A 19021-nucleotide genomic window follows, 5' to 3' on the forward strand; every position below is an offset into this window, starting at 1 on the left:
ACCTCGCGTCTAGACCCAGATGGCACTTTCATTTTACTGGCCATTGTTCCTCCTGGATTTGGGGAGGAAACCTGCACAATTTTGCTCTTGTTTTGTGAGTGGAATTTAGAGCATGTTTTGATTCCTCTTGCCTCATATAGCAGCAAGACAAAATGTACAAAAGTATTAACATAAAGATTGTCCTTCTTCATTACTCTTTCTGTACCTAATAACACATTCTGGCATCTAATAAATTATATCATTGGTTCAAAAACCTGTAAAAGAGCCAATGGTGATAAACATCATAAATTGTATTGTCAAGCTGCATATAGTGATGTCAATGCTTTCTGCATGCTTAAATGAATGTGCAGTTACTGCTCAACTCCCTGCATAGTCTCCTTATCATGGATTCATGTATAGACACCTGCAGAAAGAGGCTTCTAGAAATGTTCGGGTTTTCCAAGCCACTTCCTATTTCTGACAAGAATTAGACAACGTGTGTGCTATTAGGATAGGTCTATGGCACAGGCATTTTTATATACTATGGTATGCTTGACTCTGGATTCTAAATATCATTCAGAGCAAAGGTATTGTGATTTAAGTCTATCAACTCACCTTTAAGAAAGATGTAGACAGAATCACTTGCTACTTTGCAGGGCTGTGAGGATTGCATGTTAGTACTTAAGGAAAACCATGTCCCCTACTCATGTCCATTTACAGTGAACTTACCCCACTCTTGTCGCTCCATTGCCTGTTTCTCACCATTTCCAAAGAATTCTGAAGCAGAAATATACTCAGCTTTTGCAAAAAGTAGTTTGATTTAAGGAGGTAGAAAAGGATAACCAAGCTAAATCCTTGCTTACTGCTTTGAATGGAAATATCAAATTTTATCTAAACCAAGGATACGTTTTTCTGCCTAGAAAATGGCACCAGGATCAGGTTTTGGATGCAATGATAGCAAAGGAATCACTAAGAATAACTCAGTGCCTTGGGGCGCCTGGGTGGCGCAATTGGTTAAGCGTCCGACTTCAGCCAGGTCACGATCTCGCGGTCCCTGAGTTCGAGCCCCGCGTCAGGCTCTGGGCTGATGGCTCGGAGCCTGGAGCCTGCTTCCGATTCTGTGTCTCCCTCTCTCTCTGCCCCTCCCCTGTTCATGCTCTGTCTCTCTCTGTCCCAAAAATAAATAAACGTTGAAAAAAAAATTAAAAAAAAAAGAATAACTCAGTGCCGGCTCCCCAACTAAACAACCCGTGCCTGTGGGGAGAGATTACCCATTGCAGCCCAGTGCGTGAGGCAGAGAAGGGCAGAAAGTGTGAGTTTGCCTCCTTCTACTATGCATACTAGCCCTATATGCTGGGGTCAGATGCTCAAGCCTCAATCTCCTCCTCCGTCAAAGGAGAATAATGACAATCTCATGTCACAGCACAAAAACCAAATGACCGATATCCATTCACGTGCAATATTTCAGCATGCTCACGACACGTTTGCTCAAGAGTGGGGTTCTTACCAGAACCAAGCAAACCCAGACCCTTTGAAATGTATTCCTTATGACTTCTATTTCTATGCATGATCGTTTATCAATCCACTACCAGTAGGGAATAGGAACTAGGCTTGAGAGAGCGCCACACAGCATTTTACAAACCAGCCAGTGGTGGTGGTTGTGATGTGCGTGTGTTTTAAATTTAGAAAAATTGCATTTCATGTACGGGACTGTCTTGGAATTTTGAGTGTACAAGTTTGTTATTCTGAGCCATTTGATTAAATTTAACCACGGGAAACCCTTCCAAGTCCTAATGAAGCAGCAATTACATCTAAAAAGGGAGTCAAGCCAAAAAACATCCTTTTCCAATATCTCTTTTCAAACATCAGACTCCAATATAAGCTCCATGGTTTTTATTTCACTTTTATACCATCTCTCTAAGCTGTTGGAAACATGTTAAACACAAGACAGGGAGTGGTGTTCCAGTGAGTCTTTGCTAGAAAAGGTTGGCAGAGAGTACGCATCTACACAGACCTGTGTGGACGAGAACACACGCATACAACCACTTAAATACACACCAAAAAAAAAAAAAAACTACAAAAATGCCTTTTAAAGAATCTTAGCCACTAACAAATTGGGAAACCATCATTACTGAGAGAAGCTCTGAATTAGAATTCAGAAACCAGGAGTATATTTTAAGACCTCTGAAATGAATGCACTTCAAGTTTTAGTTTATAAAATAATATGTGATAGTTCAAATTACAGATTATGTAAAGCAGACTTCTAAAGAAAGTTAAAATTGCTTTTCTGCTTAGAAATGAAAGTGCACTTTTTTTTTTTTGCCCCTAAACCAACCCGTAACACTTGGAAGGCTGTGAGTTTTACCTGAAAGACACACGTACTCACAATTTTACTGAATGTATCATTACTAAAGTAAATTAAACTGTGTCAATAAATCAAGAAGCTACAGTTATCTAAAACAGCCTGTACACAGAATGCAAGCTTATACTATTTCCAGGTTTTCAACGTCACATTTATCTCATGCGATGGTGCACTTCCGCATAATAAATCAGCGAGCCTAGGATGCAGGAGACACAGAAATAATGTCAAAAGCAATTCTTCACATTTGGATCTCACCACATCAAGTGCAAATAGTGAACTTAAACATGAAAATGCAATTTGCTCCTTCTAAAGTATACATTTTTATCTCTCGCAAAACACACACACACACACACACACACACACACACACACTTTCATTTCCAGCGCCTCAAGGTAAAGAGGATGGCATCTCTCACAAGTGCAGAGAATGGCTGAAGGATTTAGAAGCGATCTTTTCATAATTCTTCTTTTGGCGAGGAAGTGGAGTTATGAGCTACTCAAAATTCATCAAGATTATTAAGTTTACATCCTCACAGAAGATGTGCACCACTGTATCTCTCAACTATGCTGTCAGCATTGCAGCCCCAAACTATTGAGAATGGGTCTCTAGTTCAGGACATCCATCCTTTGTGGAATTGGTGCATGACTGCATAAAACAAAGCTTATGTCCTATTCAACAACACACACACACACACACACACACACACACACACACACAAACACACACACACACACACACCAAACAGCAAAATAAAACCCAGACCGCTTTCACTGCAGCAAGCCTATGATATCTGCACTGAATTCGGGTTACTCATTCTATCAACATTCCTTCATGTAAGTGATTGTAACAGGTAAGTAAGTCCCTATTTCAGCAAGTTGGCTCCGGATTATCAACTTGTGCATTTGTGCCTGCTGGGCTATTTGAATGATGAGCCGGTCCCCCAGAGCCCTCAGCTCTGACCGACTCAGCACCCACAGCCGTGACCCCTCACGGTGAGGAAGCTCCTAGGCAACAGCAAGCTTTCCTGCTTGATGAATTCCAACCTTACAGCTCATCTAAACAGAGCCTATGGGCTTCATGGTTTCCCTTCTTTTTCTTCATGTAGGTCTACGGGAAGTTATGAAACATATTTTTCTAGTCCTCCCAGGGGCAAGGTCAGGGTCACGATATGACCTCAGAAACCCAGCAGTCCTGCAAATTCAGACAGCCGGGTAGAACTGAGTGTTAGTGCTCTCTGCCTGGGCCTGACACAAACTATACCATGCCGCACGGAGCAATGTCACTTATGGGAAATGACAAGCAATGGATCAGTGGGAGAACAATAATGGAATTTAATCACATCAAAATATCCCAGGCACACGGCTCCTTTTCAACAAGCTGCCAACCGCAGGTGAGGGAACGATGTTCTTATGCAACTAACCACTTAGAATTTATAATGGAGCCACCCAACTGGATATTTTGATCAGATTAAGTTATAGAATTCTGGACACACCCAGAGACTCTCACTCCCACCACGTCAATATTCCCCCAGGGAACGATTTTAAACAAACATACAAAAATATCTATCTGCGCATGAAATGGATGTCTTAGATGTGTGAGAAATGACCCCAGGAACAGCGCAGGCTCATGTGAAAGACTGTCACAGACTAATTAAGGACACTGCTGCCAAAAGGGGAAGGCTGACCCTGCAGTCTTATTTACACAATTTCCAGCCAGAGGGCTGTGAAGTGGAGCCCCAGTGGGGGCATTTCTATCTGAAACCCAAGGGCACCTGCATTAAGGAAACAGGTGTAAACGAATCCCTTTGCCCAATGACAGAAGGAAAGACACCAATACTGTACTTGAATTATCTGGGTATGGGCTACATGTGCCGACCTCTTGGATTCTGCATAGTGCTCTAAACACTTACTTCTTACTCATTTATTATTGCTATTATTATTATTGGCACTTGGCTATGCCTTCAGTTAGGGGGCCATTGTGAGGCAAGAACAATAAGCGCTTTAGACAGAAGGTAGTGATTCAAAAATTGCAAAACTTCAGCTTTCAAAAATAGCCTAAGTGACCTCTTGCAGTACTCTGACCACTCCGCAGCAAGCAGGAGGCAACCCCTGTGAAGAGCGAATTCTGGCAAAGTTCTCTCTTCACAGATGATGCACAGCTTAAGCTATAATGAGTTTTTGGGTTACAAATGCTGAACGCATTAATATTCCTTGATGATAATTATCACAGTATAAGCACCTTTCCCAATGTGAGTAGCATAAAGCAACTGAAGCAGCATTTTTACTACATTTGAAACAAGCTGGAAAATGGGATTTTCTACTCTTGTAACCTGAGGTCAACATACATCAAGCATTGCATATTAAACACACCTATATATGAACCCTGCCTCACTTTCCTTCTCTCCTGCTTCACGTATACCTAAAGCTCTCTCCTTTATCCATCCTTCATCGTGAAATTCTTGATATTAACATCTATGTGATATACATCATTTCAAAACGAAATGTTATTCCCCCCCCCCCATTGTATGAATCCTGTGTTTCTTCTTATGAGAATACAAATAGCAAATAAGATCAGTAAGCCGTGCTTTACAGATGAGACGTGTCTCTGTGCAGTTTGAATGAATACTGTGGTCACTGGCTGCATATAAAACAGGATGAAAATTAGAATCAAGCAAATAGGCTCCTGGAAGAGCCAACCAAATTACATACACATCTGAACAAACTACCAGCCTTTATCTTTACACCTTCAAAACTAATAACACTAGTGAGCACTGAACGATTTAAATGTGAATTCTGCCCCACCCACATGATGACAGTAAGGATGTCAGCCTTGCATTTACTGGCAGCACTTTTGCATAAGGATCCTAGAAACCCATATGCATTCCAGATTAAAAGAACAATTATTGCTATTTAGATAATAACAAATAGAAATCTAATTGAATAAGAAAGAATTGATAAAGATGATCCACCTGCATCGTATCAGTGTGTACAACAATATCTATTATTCAGTATTTGCCACAGTGTACCCCAAAAAGATGCTGAATATATTTAACTTACTAAACCCCAACTGGATTTGATAATATGCTCTGAGTGGAGTATAAGCTGATTTGCCCTCATCTCTTTTTCTTTTCCTTCTATTCGGTGAAAAAGAGCAAATGTCTATAATAAAGCTCAATTGAAGCTAGGGTGGCTTAAAATAATCACCATGTAAGAGCTGCCCCCCCCCGTTTTTTAACGTACTATAACGTCATTTTTAGTATTCTGTGTAAATAACCCCAAGAGCACTTTGACTTAACAGTGACAAAACAAAAGTCAGTTTGAACCCTTAATTCAAAGAACATGAAATGACTTAGGTATTTCTAAGTGTGAATCTCTGAACTAATTCACACCGTGTTACCCCACACTTCATTTAGAAAATATGCCACGCTACAACCACTTCTCTAACATCATTTTTACTTATGTACTGCAAAAATGTCTTCAAATCCCATCTGAATAGATGGCAGGGTTACGAGGGAACCTTTACTAAATATTTAACAGCACTATCGGCTTATTAAATACTATAATGCGAGAGCCATGAAAGGATGATATACAGTGCTCGCCTTTTTTTAGAGCAATGCTGGTTCTCATTTTGAACACTCTGCAAGCCCATTCATCAGTAGAACTGATGCATTTTAAAAAGTCCTCATTTACTAGCAGATAAATGTGGTTAGAGAACCTTTTTAGTGTAGAAATGCCTAGAAACCTATTTGGTTTTACTGTGCAAAATTTGCTTTACTCTGGCTAGGAAAAAAAAAACAACAAAACCTCACAAAACATTTAAAAGGCCATTTTGAAATAATATGCAAAAGCCAAAGGAACACAGTTTGAAATAAAACTAGGGTATATTTTTGTTTACAGGAATATTCATATACCAAAACAAGGCCAAATAGGTTTACAGGCAGCTGATAGAGTACACATATTCATCAAATCTGGAAACAGTGTCTCAAATACCCATCGAACAATGAGATTACCCATTGAGACTGTGGCTTTTGACCATGACATTGCTGGCAGGTGACTTCATTTGCAACGACTCATAGATGCTCTTTTGGAAAAAAAGAAAAGGGTTAATATAACTTTTACATGTACTATATTAAGATAGTTTTAACTAAAACTATGTTGTTATTGTTTTTAACTCCATCAGAAGATTTTTATCCTGTTCTGGTGGGTAGAAAGTAAGAATTCTCTCTGAGATATTTCTATTCACAGAGATATACTATAGTCTAATTTAAAGAACCTCCCTTTCCACTGGAAGTCTGAAGAGTGAGCATTATCCTGTAAACACTGTAACAATGATTATCTGTCCTCCCAGGTTCTCAGTGGAGACTCTTGCTTTTGAAAATGTCTTGTGGTGACTTACTAAATTCAGGCTATTTCAATTAGTATTACTGCACATTAAAAATTAATTGCATTACTGAGTGGATTAAGGTTTAAATTTCAATTCTACAGTATGTGCACTAGAAATGACAGCTAAAAATCAATGCTTTTTGGCCCGCAATCGGAAGTGTGTACAGTCGAATAGTGCGGGACTGGCGTCACTGGCCAAGCAGTTTTAAAAGACTTGATAGTTCAATTGAAGGTGTGTCAGGTCTAATTCTAGATTTTAGTTTGAATGCTGCACAGGAGCCCAGCCTTAGGAATACAGAAACAGAACAACAGCTGCACTAACAATTTGGAAACACAAATGGACACAGGTTCTAAAATTATGACAATAGAAAGATTAACAGTCACCCAAAATTCACATATAATCATCTCTAAACTAAAGCCTTGCTCGTAATTCTGTTCAATAAGAGCAGAGGATTGCTTACTTAAATCTACACTGTTTTTGATTAGTTATTGGGGGACAGTAGTTGGTTGGGGGCAGGAAACAAGTTATTTTTGTAAAGAGATGTTATTAACATATAAAATATTCATAATGACTTCAGTCTGTGTTTTAAGGAAATCCAAGAAGACACAGCAAATACAAATCTTTCCCTTAAACAGTAATCCCCTCTAAGTCCCCGGTGCAAATGATTGAACCTCTTTGGGGGAAGGGACAAATCGGCTGATCATCCCAACTATAAATTTATAACACCTCCACGAAATGTTTGAAAAGAAATGGGTCACTTTTATTCTCAGTAAATTTGTTCTTCTAAGAAGATAAAGACGAAGAACATTACGAATGAAGTCAACAGAGTAAAGTGGCATCAATAAAGACCCACAAAGCCCCCAGGATGTCTGATTGGGAACTGAACGGCGATTGGTATGCGCCTAAGAGAAAAAAAATGATGCCTGCAATGTTCCTTAAGATCCCCTCTGTGTTGCACCGGTGGCCAACAGCAAGTTCGGCAGCAAGAGAGTAAAGAAGATGGGAAGTAATAATAACAATAAAAAGAATAATCTGGTGCAAATGGACCCCAACGTGTACTAGTCATCCCCGTGCAACAATCGCCCTTCATTGCAATTTACTGATGTTGCTTCATTACAATAAAGCATATAAAGGGGTAATGTACAAAGCGCACTATTTAAAGCTGCGTGTTTTGAAGCAGCACACATACCACCCTTGCAGGCTGCTAGGGGAGCCACGTCAGATTGTTCAAGGGAAATGACCTGCACAAAAATTAAACTGAGGCACCACGCATATACGTCACGGTGATAAATTTGAGGGGGGGAAGAGGATATGAGGTAGCAGGGAGGAGTGTTTCCTTGGTGAAATATTATAGGCATTTCAAACGAATCTGAATTAAAACATCCTCTGAAAAGGTAACAACCTGTGGCGTGGTTAAAAGGAAAAGATAAAAAAATAGGATGTTTCCTGTTTGAAAATATAAACTGCCTCTCTGTTCCCTATGCTGACTCTCCATAAAATGAACTTAAACAGTGTTTGTAGGTGAACTGCACCTTCAGGTTCCTAGTATGGCAAGAGAAAATGGTTCGTTGTCTGGGTCTTGCCTGCTATAGTTGAAAGTCTTACTTTTCAGCCAGTGCCCAGAAGATGCTGAAGCAATGAGTTAAGGGGAAGAAAGAGATACTTTCCCCACCAAGGATCATTGAGTATGTCATTGGTTAATTCTTGCTCTGTGCTCCTCATTAGCATTACTCTCCAGTTTCTGGTTATCATATCCGAAATATTAAGACATAATAACTATGAAGGTGCAGATAATTGGATATTAACCAGAACATACTTGACTGGGCAGGAGGTAGGGCCCTGCTTAAACTAATCCTGAAATGTATTAATCACCAATTAATGAAAGGGTTTCAAATTCATTTTCTATTATAGAACACCTCCGAGTATCTAAGCTTTTTCTAACAAAATGACTTGGAATAACAGGGTAGAAATAAGGACTATGACCATCTGATGAGGTCTCGCATTAATTCTTTACAGCCTGTTGTCAGGTAATCATGAAATCTATAGTTAAAACCTTGATTACATTTACAAAGTCTGATGGGAGGAAGAAGGGATGCTTTTCAGTGCTCAGTGGCCTTGGTTTAAATCCCAAATTTATCCCTTTAAGTGGCAGAGCGATAGCTAAACATTTCAGCAGAGAGCTGTCACAATATTATCTAAGTCTTTCAGCCTAGACAGACCTCTAGACCTCCAACTTAACAACAGATGTACTCTTAAAATACAAAACCAATTAATGGGAGCCAGAGAAGTCCAGCCAAGGCATGCTTTGTACACAGTAAACAGTAAGTAGTACAGAGTTGATGAATACAGTAACAGAGAAAAACCCTAACTCCATGATGGTTGAAAAGTCATCACCACTTAGATGGAAATAAAATAATGTTAAGACGTGGAAAGGAAACGGGAGGAGGAACATAAAGAGAAGGAAAGCCACGTTTCTGTACAATCCACGTGGCTGTGAGGGTGAGTCTGACACGCCACAGATGTTTTATTAGTCTGGTCGTAAAAGCCCCCACTAAGCTCCCCGGAAAAGCCTCTGCGCACACTCACTCAGTTAGAGAAATTGCAACAAATGCCGTTCATCTTCCAAAGGAAAAAAAAAATCTCTAAGTACATTACTCTCACAAAGGGATTCTAATATCTTTTCATACTTAAAAGGTGTAGATCCCAGATACTCTGAAAAAGCCTTACATTTTTATGTTGCAGAAAACAATGTTTAGATTAATGGAGTGTAAGCAAGGGATCGGAATGACACCAATTCCTCTGTTTTTCCTGACTTTATTCATTTAATTTGATGAAGACGGCAAGAAAACTCCTGTTCTCTCAGGGTTTTTTTTTTAATTCTGTTGTTTACTGACTTTAATTTTAATAATTCTTAAATAAGCACTCACAGCAGATGAACTAAGATACGCAGGCAAGTAGGCCCTTTTATCAACAATTTTGCCATAGAAATACACAAACATTTCAATGGCTCTTCATTAGCAAACAAATCAACAAGTGATATTTTAATGCATGACTTTATTCCATCTCTGTGGGGACTGTAGTTGAGAGTGTGATGTACAGTACAGAGAAAGGAATCATCAGCCACAGTGTCCCAGGGCTCTCTCCATTGAGGACTTCGAAGCCTCTGCTTAAAGAGTGCATTTAATTGACTGATAGACAGTAGCTTCTTTGTTCACAGAAGACAGCGAAGTAATGGCAGCTTGAAAATCGTACCATCTACAGGGTCTCCTGAGACCAGTAACAGGGGGATATGTGTCAGGAATAAATAAATAATCTAATTATTAAGCCACTTCCTGTCAAGTTAACTCCAATTTGTTGGCTTTTGAAGGCAACAAAACGAGGCATTTTTCCTCATTATGCTTCTCTTTTTATACCAGTGGTAATCACAGGCGGATTAAAGGGTGCCTGATTGGTTTTTTTGTCAAGGAACTGAGAAGCAGCCAACAGTACAGAAAAACAGAGTTGGGTTTAGAAGAAATTTCATGCTTGTCTCCTTTCCAGCTCCCTAGCAGCCCACACGGCTGCCCCATACAGAGCTGCCAGCTGTACAGCAAATGTGAACCCCTCCAACTGAGGCCTACCGGGCCACAGGCGCCATCCTGAGAGCCGTGAGATACCTTGCAATCTTGGCAGGTAGCTGCTGCTGTCATAGGCATAATTCTAAAGGTGACCTACGAAACCCCGTCAGCTCACCAAATGCAACAATATGAGCAGCTGAAGTTCGACACCCACTCTCCATATTGGCTCCCTTTCTTTCGTTTACTGCCTTTAATGGTCCTGAAACTAGGAAATAACCTATGGAAATGGGTCAGCAGAGACCTTTCCTTTTGATGTGTCTGAGCGATCCTGCGGAAATAGGTCACGATGCGTGTGTGCACACGGGCACGTGTGTGGGCAGGGATCTATCTTTTCGGATCTACTGCCGATGACTTTCGGCGCCCTCCATTCAGAAATGTTTTACAGACCTCCCTCAGAAACGGCTACCTGCATTCGATAACAAACATATCAAACAGTGAGTGAAAAACGGATACACTTGTGGCATGTTCTCCGGCAAGTCAAAGGTGAGGCCAGAACCAGAGTCAGTAGCCCCACCAATGTGTCTCAGCCATGGAACGATCCGTCTGGCACAGACTCTTCCCAGCCTCTCTGTACGGAGCTTAGGAAGGAAGGCTGGAAACCAGTAATTCAGCTTGAGAACAACATTCTTCTGAGGCCTCTTTAAGGGCGGTGTGTTCTAAAACGTCACCAGAAACTGAATCTTCGATCTGGCTGTGGACTCAGTCAGAACCCTCAGTCTCAAGGAAAATTAACATCACAAGAAACGGCCACCAGGTTTTCTTAGGGGCTCGTAAATTAGAAACTCCACCAACTGCAAGTTATGTTTTACTCTTGTAAACCCAAGCTACAAGGAGCAAGCTAAAACACAAAACAAGGATAAACACCCCGATTTGTCTGTTAATAGCTTAACACTGACATTCCGAGATGGGCTCAGAGATTTTCTTTACAATTTGCTTCAGAAATGGGAATCCAAATAATCAAGATGAGCTCTTGAAAACTATCTTATTCCAGAAAGATGTGTTTTCTTTAAAAGTCTTTCGTGTTTTCTTTTATTTTAAATTGTCTTTGTTTTTAGGAAACCTTTTCGTTGAAGAAGCTTGGTAAGTTCCTGCGGCCCCGCTCTGTACTCAGTCAACAGCGTGGCTGTGTTCTATCTATGCCTGCGTATGTCCTTTCTGCGTACGTCTTGAATTTTTGTTAAATTGTGCAGATAATTAAACCCTCTTCATACTCACAGTCTGCTTCATTGGTACCATGAATTCTGTTTTCAGTTACTGTCTGCAAATTCCCTCTCTGAACAATTTCATACTAAGCAATAACACTTCATTTTACATAAGTTTTATCTGATGTCCCCATACAGAGCTGCCAGCTGCACAGCAAATGTGCGGTTCTCAAACTGAGGCCTACCAGGCCACGGGCTCCATCCTGAGATCTATAAGGCACCTTGCTGTCATTGGCAAGCTTTCCCTGCTATCACTGTGACCATCACTCCGCGCTGCACACAACTTAAAATCATCTGATTATTAGAATTTGTGGCCCACACTCCATTTTATCCTTTATTTAATCTATCCCCAGATCACACATTTGTTTAAATGTTTTGGCTGGTTTACAAATCATGCAGCCATCTGCACAGTAGGTGTGACACCATTTTTTAGACAAAAGTTACGTTACAAACAAAGATAAAGTCATTGGAAATGCTTTGATGTTTGTTATTCTGCCTGGTTCACTTGGACCGACTCTAAGAAATAAATAGAATTATCTGTGTAAATCGATGAACATCTATGAAAAACAACACCCAGCAGAACGCGGACCTTGCCCCATTACCTACGTTAATATCATGACAGCTGAGGAGAGATGACCTGGCCCACTTCTCATCTCTCCTGTACAGATGGCTATTAAAGAGAAAGTATCCCTTTTGTATGGTCCATGTAGAAACCCTTTATGGGCTTTTCAAATAAGCCAGCATTGCCCACATGAGGGTAGCTTTCTGTTACCATTAAACTGCCCAGATTTCATCTTTTTTAATCCAGCTCTTGATGAAATAAGCCAGTATTTCATCATATTTAACACCAAATGCCTGTTTCTTAATTCCCTGAGTTTTGTAAGCAATCAAATGATGACTTAGAATTCAATAGTCTCCTCGTTTATAATTAATGCAAACTCTAAACAACCTAATGACTTTGAGTTTCTTAGGATAGTGCAGATACACACACACACACGCACACGCATGCACACACACGCACACACACAAATATATATCTACACATAGATGCATTATGATAGATTCATTTCTATTCACTTAAAAAAATGGCCAATGAAAGCTAAGAGTTTAAAGGGCAGTAACAGGGCCCTTTATCTTCCTATGTAGAGATTCTTATCTTTGGATATTTCCCCTTAAGACATATAAAATCCAAAACCACTATAGACCTCAAAATATTGGTTTTAGTCTATTGTAAAGCAAGAGCACTCAAGCTGAAATGTTTCAGAAGTGATACTGAATGTCACAAAACTATAATGAAGATTAGTCACATAGCACACCATCCACTAAAGAAATGGAAGGAAAAGAATGCCATTTGTGACCTTGGGCATCAAACAAATTGCCGAACATATGAATGTCACTTGCCACAAAACAGACTAAAAATTCACCACAGTGTACAAAACTGATTTATGCATTCGTTTTGCTTTGACATCAGTGATGTATATCACATGTAACATAACACATAGAATATATATCTTCCCACGTGCACTGGAGAGGACTTGAATCTTTTCATGCTTTTAAAAAATTGTGACGATAAAACATTGAGTATTCGAGATTTGAAGAAAAATAGCCAATAGCTTTCCACCAGTGTTTTCCTATTAGCTGTCATTTATAGTTCCAAATCCGAGTTTTGCTTTTCTAAGAGATAAATACAGTTGCTTTCCCTAAATGCTCTAAGCATCACCCTTGACCCATCTGGAGCATGTTTACTGGTGACTATCTGTGGATTTCCCGTTTTTTTCACAAAACAGGTGCTCTGCCACCTTAGACACAAATTTCACCCCATTTCTGATCAGATAAAAACCACAAAAAAAACCCACCCCCACTCATTACATCATCATCTCTAAGTCAATTTTTAAAAAATAATTCTTAGGTAAACGGTTAACACCAATCCCCTTCATCTTCTCCATCTGAGAACTTAGAAAGGGAGGGCTGGAAATGGGCACAGCTCTATCCTGACCACTCGTTCTCCAAAGTCCATGAGTATAGCAATCAATTCCAAGGATAATGGTATTTCTCCCCTTTGATCATTTCTTTGTCAAGCTGACTGGCCTTCGATGGTGAGCGTACTGCTGGTTGTCTACCACCAGCCGCTCGCAATTTGCTCACTATGTTTCATGAGACAGTTGTTTAGGGCTGTTTGGAACACATTTGTCTCTTTGGGGATTTATGCGTTAGTAGCAATGCCAACCTCCATAGTGATCGAAATTTCTTTCTAACTAAAATAGATAATTAGAGGCTGGTAATTATTGGTCAAGAATTATCAGAGTGAAAAAATTAAGCTTCTCATAAATAGTTCTTGGCAATGTCATCTCTTTATATTATCACATGCCTAACAGCCCTTTATTCGGAGCACTTACAAATTTACTCTACTGTTGTTGAGCCTCATAATTTTATACGAGACAATTCCTTTGCTGGGTTAAACACATTTAAATTCCCTGGTTTCGTCTCTATCTGTGCTAATCCGTACCAAATAATAATAATAATAACAGAAATCTCAAAGAGGAAAATAACAACAAATATTTACAACGCTGATAGGGACGGGGGAAAAGGAATTAAAGGACATAATACACAATGGCTTCTTTCTGTATTCTCAGGTCAAAAGCCAACGTAAACTATGTGAAAGGAACAAAGGAAGACAAGAAAAAATTTCTCATCTGTGCAAACTTGAAAAGAGGGAAATCTTTTCCCCAGGAAAGCTGTTAAAATGTTTTGTAGCTCTTTTTTGTGTGTGTGTAAAGAAGAAAAGAAACCCCTAAATAGTCACTGGTCTGATTTCATACTGAAACTGTGTCAAAATGTGGTGGAGAGTGAGGTTTTCTTTTTTTCCTTAATAGACGTAAGCCAAATCCCTGATGCCTTTTTATTGAGTAATTATTCCTGCAACCCAGACCATGTGTCCACACCTAGCTGCAAAACGGCACTTAAGCAGAACATCTCTAGTATGTACCTGGTAGAAACATTGATGGTTTTCCTTTTGCAAATGTCCCTGGCCAATAGCCTGAGACCAGCACATCCAGAAAGAAGCATGGAGTTGTCTGACATTGAAACTGCATTAAACATGTGTGCTACAGAGAAGCAAATGCAAATAACTTGGTTAAAGAAGGAATTTGAAGTTACACCTCACTGGGTCATCTGAAGACCTTGTTCTCCACCAGGTGACATAATCCTTCCTCTGAACTGATTGAAATGTAGAACAAAATCTGCAAAAACACTATATACCCTCTTAACAAAAAGAGTAAGAGGCTTTTCAGAGAGCCTCTAATCCCTCTTCCCTGCTAAATGTCTAGTTGAGATTATTTTTTGATTAGACAAAAAACATACACAGACACACAACCTAAAAATATACCCTCAATGGAGGTATTTTAGTCAACAAAATAATGCTGCCTGCCTCATTTGAAAGACTAAGTATCACACTGGGATTTTAAAAAAGGATATCTTAGCCTCTGTGACATCCTCCCATTATGCATTCTCTTTCTGTAGATATTAACAACATGACTGGAGTTTAAGGACTTGGATGCATGGTCAACAGATAAAACAATTAAATGGATACTATTCATTTGTTTAGCCCTCAAGTGCAAGAGAGTTACATATTTTATTATTAAAAATAGCATGAATATTAAATAACTAGGCCCTCTGTGGAAAGGAATAGAATTTGCTTCTCTGATGGAAGGTGAATTGTTAAATGCTCAGATCCCAAGAGGAAGTGAGTGTCATATTAATCCACCATAAGGTAGAGGGAGAAAGCTCTGGGAACACACTAATGATGCAAGGAATGTGAGAGACATACAAAAGGAAAGGTATAAAGCAATTTAAAAAGAAGGGTCAGTACAAACCAATGAATGTTCTGGCCAAATGATACTAAAATTGGCAAATCAAAAAAGTCCTCTCACTGCTCAACGTTCAATTCAGACTCAATATATGCAAAAGAGCATTAATATTATGGTGAAAAATATATTCAATCTGTTCATCCGAGTCCTGGGATAAAAAATAAAATCCAGAACCAAAAATAAGTTTATGTACAATACAACTCTACAGAAGCGTAACCTATTAACATTTCACTAAATTTTCCATTAGGAGCCAATTCCAAGATACATTTTCACTGAAGCCCACGTAAAACTATGGCATGAGGCAGAATCATGAATGACTGCCACCAATGAACTCTACTCAAGAAATAAAGACATGGAAATTATCAGCATTTATCATGGCAAGAAGAACTCATTCTTTCTAACCCACACACCCTTTCCCCTCCCCCCAAAAAAGCAGCTTTGGAAGTTTATAAAGAATATTTTTCTTGAAATCCAAAATAGAAAAAAATTGCAAGGAAACACGTTATTTAAATTCTCTTACATGTTGTCATTACCCGCTAAGCACTCAGTAAAGCTGTCGCTGTTATTCTACCACATTTGAGGATATATTTGATGTATAAGAAAATCACTAATAATATTAGCATGTAAATCTGGAAAATATAGAGATGCACTGATCGATATTTTAGCTGTTGTGCATTAAGTTCCATTTTGCACAGTTAGGTACTTAGTCTTTTATAAGCAATAATCCTCCTAAAGACCCATCACTTGAAAACTTTATATAAAGCAAATCCTATTGAAAAACGATTAATCAATTTTCTAACATGCTTTTGAATTTATCTTCATTAATTCTACAAGAACATTAGGAGTTCCACTGTGATCAGTAATGATAGTTGGAGCAACCCTTCTACTCTGCACTCTCAGGATGCTTCTGATCAAGTGTGTAAAATAACTTGTTTACCCCTGAAAACAAGTTCAGAGTCTAGAAGGCTGAATTTTCTTTCCTGTCTTAGAGTTTGGTAATAGGAGAGCATGAGGTTAATTGGACTTTTTAGTATTATATCACAATTATTTATGGTATTATAAAATTCCATCAAATGAGGATGAAATAAAAAAAAAACTCTCGCAGTATAAAAACACAAATGAGTAACAAAAATAGCATAAAGTAATAACAATTGTCATTTTAGTAGTAGAAAAAGATCTGCTTGATAAAGTTTAATTGGCTGGTAAAACTCTTAGTGTTATTACTAAGTGCTTATCAAATTAAAAAACATAGGAGGTAACCCCAGAGGAATTAAGGGATAATGGGACAATATGAATAACTGAAAAAATTATCCTTTTCGTTCTAGCCTATGTGACAAATGCAAAATCCCTGCAAACACCGGCCGAGAGTGACTTCAGAGATCTTTACCCAAACCGCTTTTAGAAAGATCTATGTACAATTTGGTGGGGAATAAAAAATGATTACTGACTTCTTTACATGATCTTTATGATCATGATTATTTCCAGGCTGTTGAAACCATACATATAAAACTATCTTATGGCAATTTAAATTATTTATGTTTCCCTATCACAAAAACTCACCACTTTAGATTTTGATACAAAGATGCTTAAGCAACACACAGCAGTGCCATTACCATAATAACTTCTGAAATTAAAACCTGTCTAAAACTCTATGGAAAGCTAACATCCAGTTCATTAACCATTCCTGTTAGTTTTCAATAATGCAAAAATGATTAGAAGTTTAATTTGTTAATCACCTGTGTTTTGACTGGCAGGAGATATATAATCCTCTGCAGAAGTCTAAACTAGCCCTTGCAGAAAATAAAATGTGCTAATGTCTTATCAGGCCTAATAATAGTAATAAAAATCAATCATGCCTAGGTAAAAACATTGATGGTTGAACAATTAATTCATCTTTAACTCTGTTTAATTATATAGGCATTGATACACAAGTAGGAGAAAAAGCTATCTGTAATAAGGTTTAGAGTGTCACTCACCAATCATGTGATTTGCAACATGAACCTGAATATCCCATTCATTGTAGAAAACCATCTGACACTTGATGCACTGATAGGTCTTCTTCTGAGAAAACAAGTATAAATAGAATTACTTAGACACATGCACTTCTTACTGTTTTCTTTATATAAAAAAAAAAGAGCCCAACCCAACTCACAACATTTTTTTGAGATGCTGGTCTGGCTACTGTGGGTCTGCTTGGGCAAAGTTCCATGAATTCCTCACTAAGACCTTGTGGTCTGATCCCAACACTATACTTTTAGTCGCAAACAGTTGGAAGACATGAAGGCACATAATTACAGCATAATATATTTTTAAAGATTCCTAAACTCAAAAACCGAAGTTAGTATTAAAAAAAAAATCTGTAACACATAGCTGGGTTTCAGAAACCGAAGTCTTCGTAGATCAGGCACAATTTCATTCTGACCAAAATGACTGTGACATTACTTCTAGATATCCCTTAGTGAAATGGTCAGTAAGACTCATGGAATCTAGCTACAAGATTCAGCAATTATCGTTTTTAGTTGCAACTTAGTCTGATATTTAGATGTTTCAGAAGTTGCTAAATACTAGCATTTAAACACATATTTTCTCCTATAAAGAAATCATGCCATACTGAACATTCTAAGATGGTTTTATCATTTTATACAACAGCTCTGGGAAGTGGAGAGTGCAGGATTTATTAATTCTTGTTATCATAAATAAAGAAACTGAGGCGCAGGGAAGTAGAAAGATTTGCCTGATGTCAGAGTGCCCTACAGCCAAGAAGAGAAATCAGCTGTCTTGATTCTAAATGCTAGACTGTCCGATAAAAGCTGCCTTTATGACTTCACATCCTTGGCACTGTGTCCCCCATATGGCTCAGTACATATTAGATGAACTCAATAAATAAAGTATTGGTTATGTTTTCCAGAACACAGTGACATAAATTCCTTTATGATGAAACTTGATATTTACAATTAAAAACCATCTTGGAAAACAAAATAAACCCTTATGAAATAATCCATTTTGAAATCTCCCCAATGTGAGAAAATAACATTTGTAAAATCACATCAATGGCAGTTTGTTAAGGCATTCTTAGAGAATTATCGTTTCATCCGCAGTCTTACAAACTTGTTTTACTAATGGTAGCAGTACAAAATATCAGTCTGTAAATTGTCATTAATTTTAAAGAACTCAACAAAATCAAGGCTAGGCACAAAAATTTAGCATCATTTCATCAGCAATTAAAATTTCAAATGCCACTAATGTAACACCGTCTTGATTACTGTCACTTAGCATAGCACTGGCTTGTGCAACCCAGGATAGTAGAATTCCTTGTAAAACACAAAAGGGCAGGCATATTTCCAATAGAAGGTTTCTAAATAATCTAACAGGCTTTGTACATTAAGCATATTGTGAATTGAGTGTGCTGAATCTAAATCTAACATGGAGTTGAAAAACCCTGACAATCACCGAGGAAGATTTACTGTGCTGAGCTGTTTACAAGATGCTTTTGATGGTGACATATAGAGCAACATGTGTGGCGTAAATAACATCTATCCCTTTTTTAACAATATTTCCCTTTAGAACTAGTTAGAAAATATTTCTTACTCCCAGATGACCTACATTATATAT

The 19021-nt window shown here is 38.4% G+C and overlaps 1 protein-coding gene across 3 annotated transcripts in view; it reads right to left on the reverse strand.

Moving 5' to 3' along the window:
* Positions 1-19021, reverse strand: part of ZNF521 (zinc finger protein 521) — a 280213-nt gene that overhangs the window by 113016 nt on the left and 148176 nt on the right. For all 3 annotated transcript variants that reach the window (XM_047828570.1, XM_047828569.1, XM_047828571.1), the window contains one exon: positions 17386-17470. In XM_047828570.1, coding sequence (XP_047684526.1) covers positions 17386-17470 — 85 coding nt within the window. The remainder of the gene's footprint in view (positions 1-17385; positions 17471-19021) is intronic.

This window comes from Prionailurus viverrinus, chromosome D3, assembly GCF_022837055.1.
Source record: "Prionailurus viverrinus isolate Anna chromosome D3, UM_Priviv_1.0, whole genome shotgun sequence".
Taxonomy (NCBI): Eukaryota; Metazoa; Chordata; class Mammalia; order Carnivora; family Felidae; genus Prionailurus; species Prionailurus viverrinus.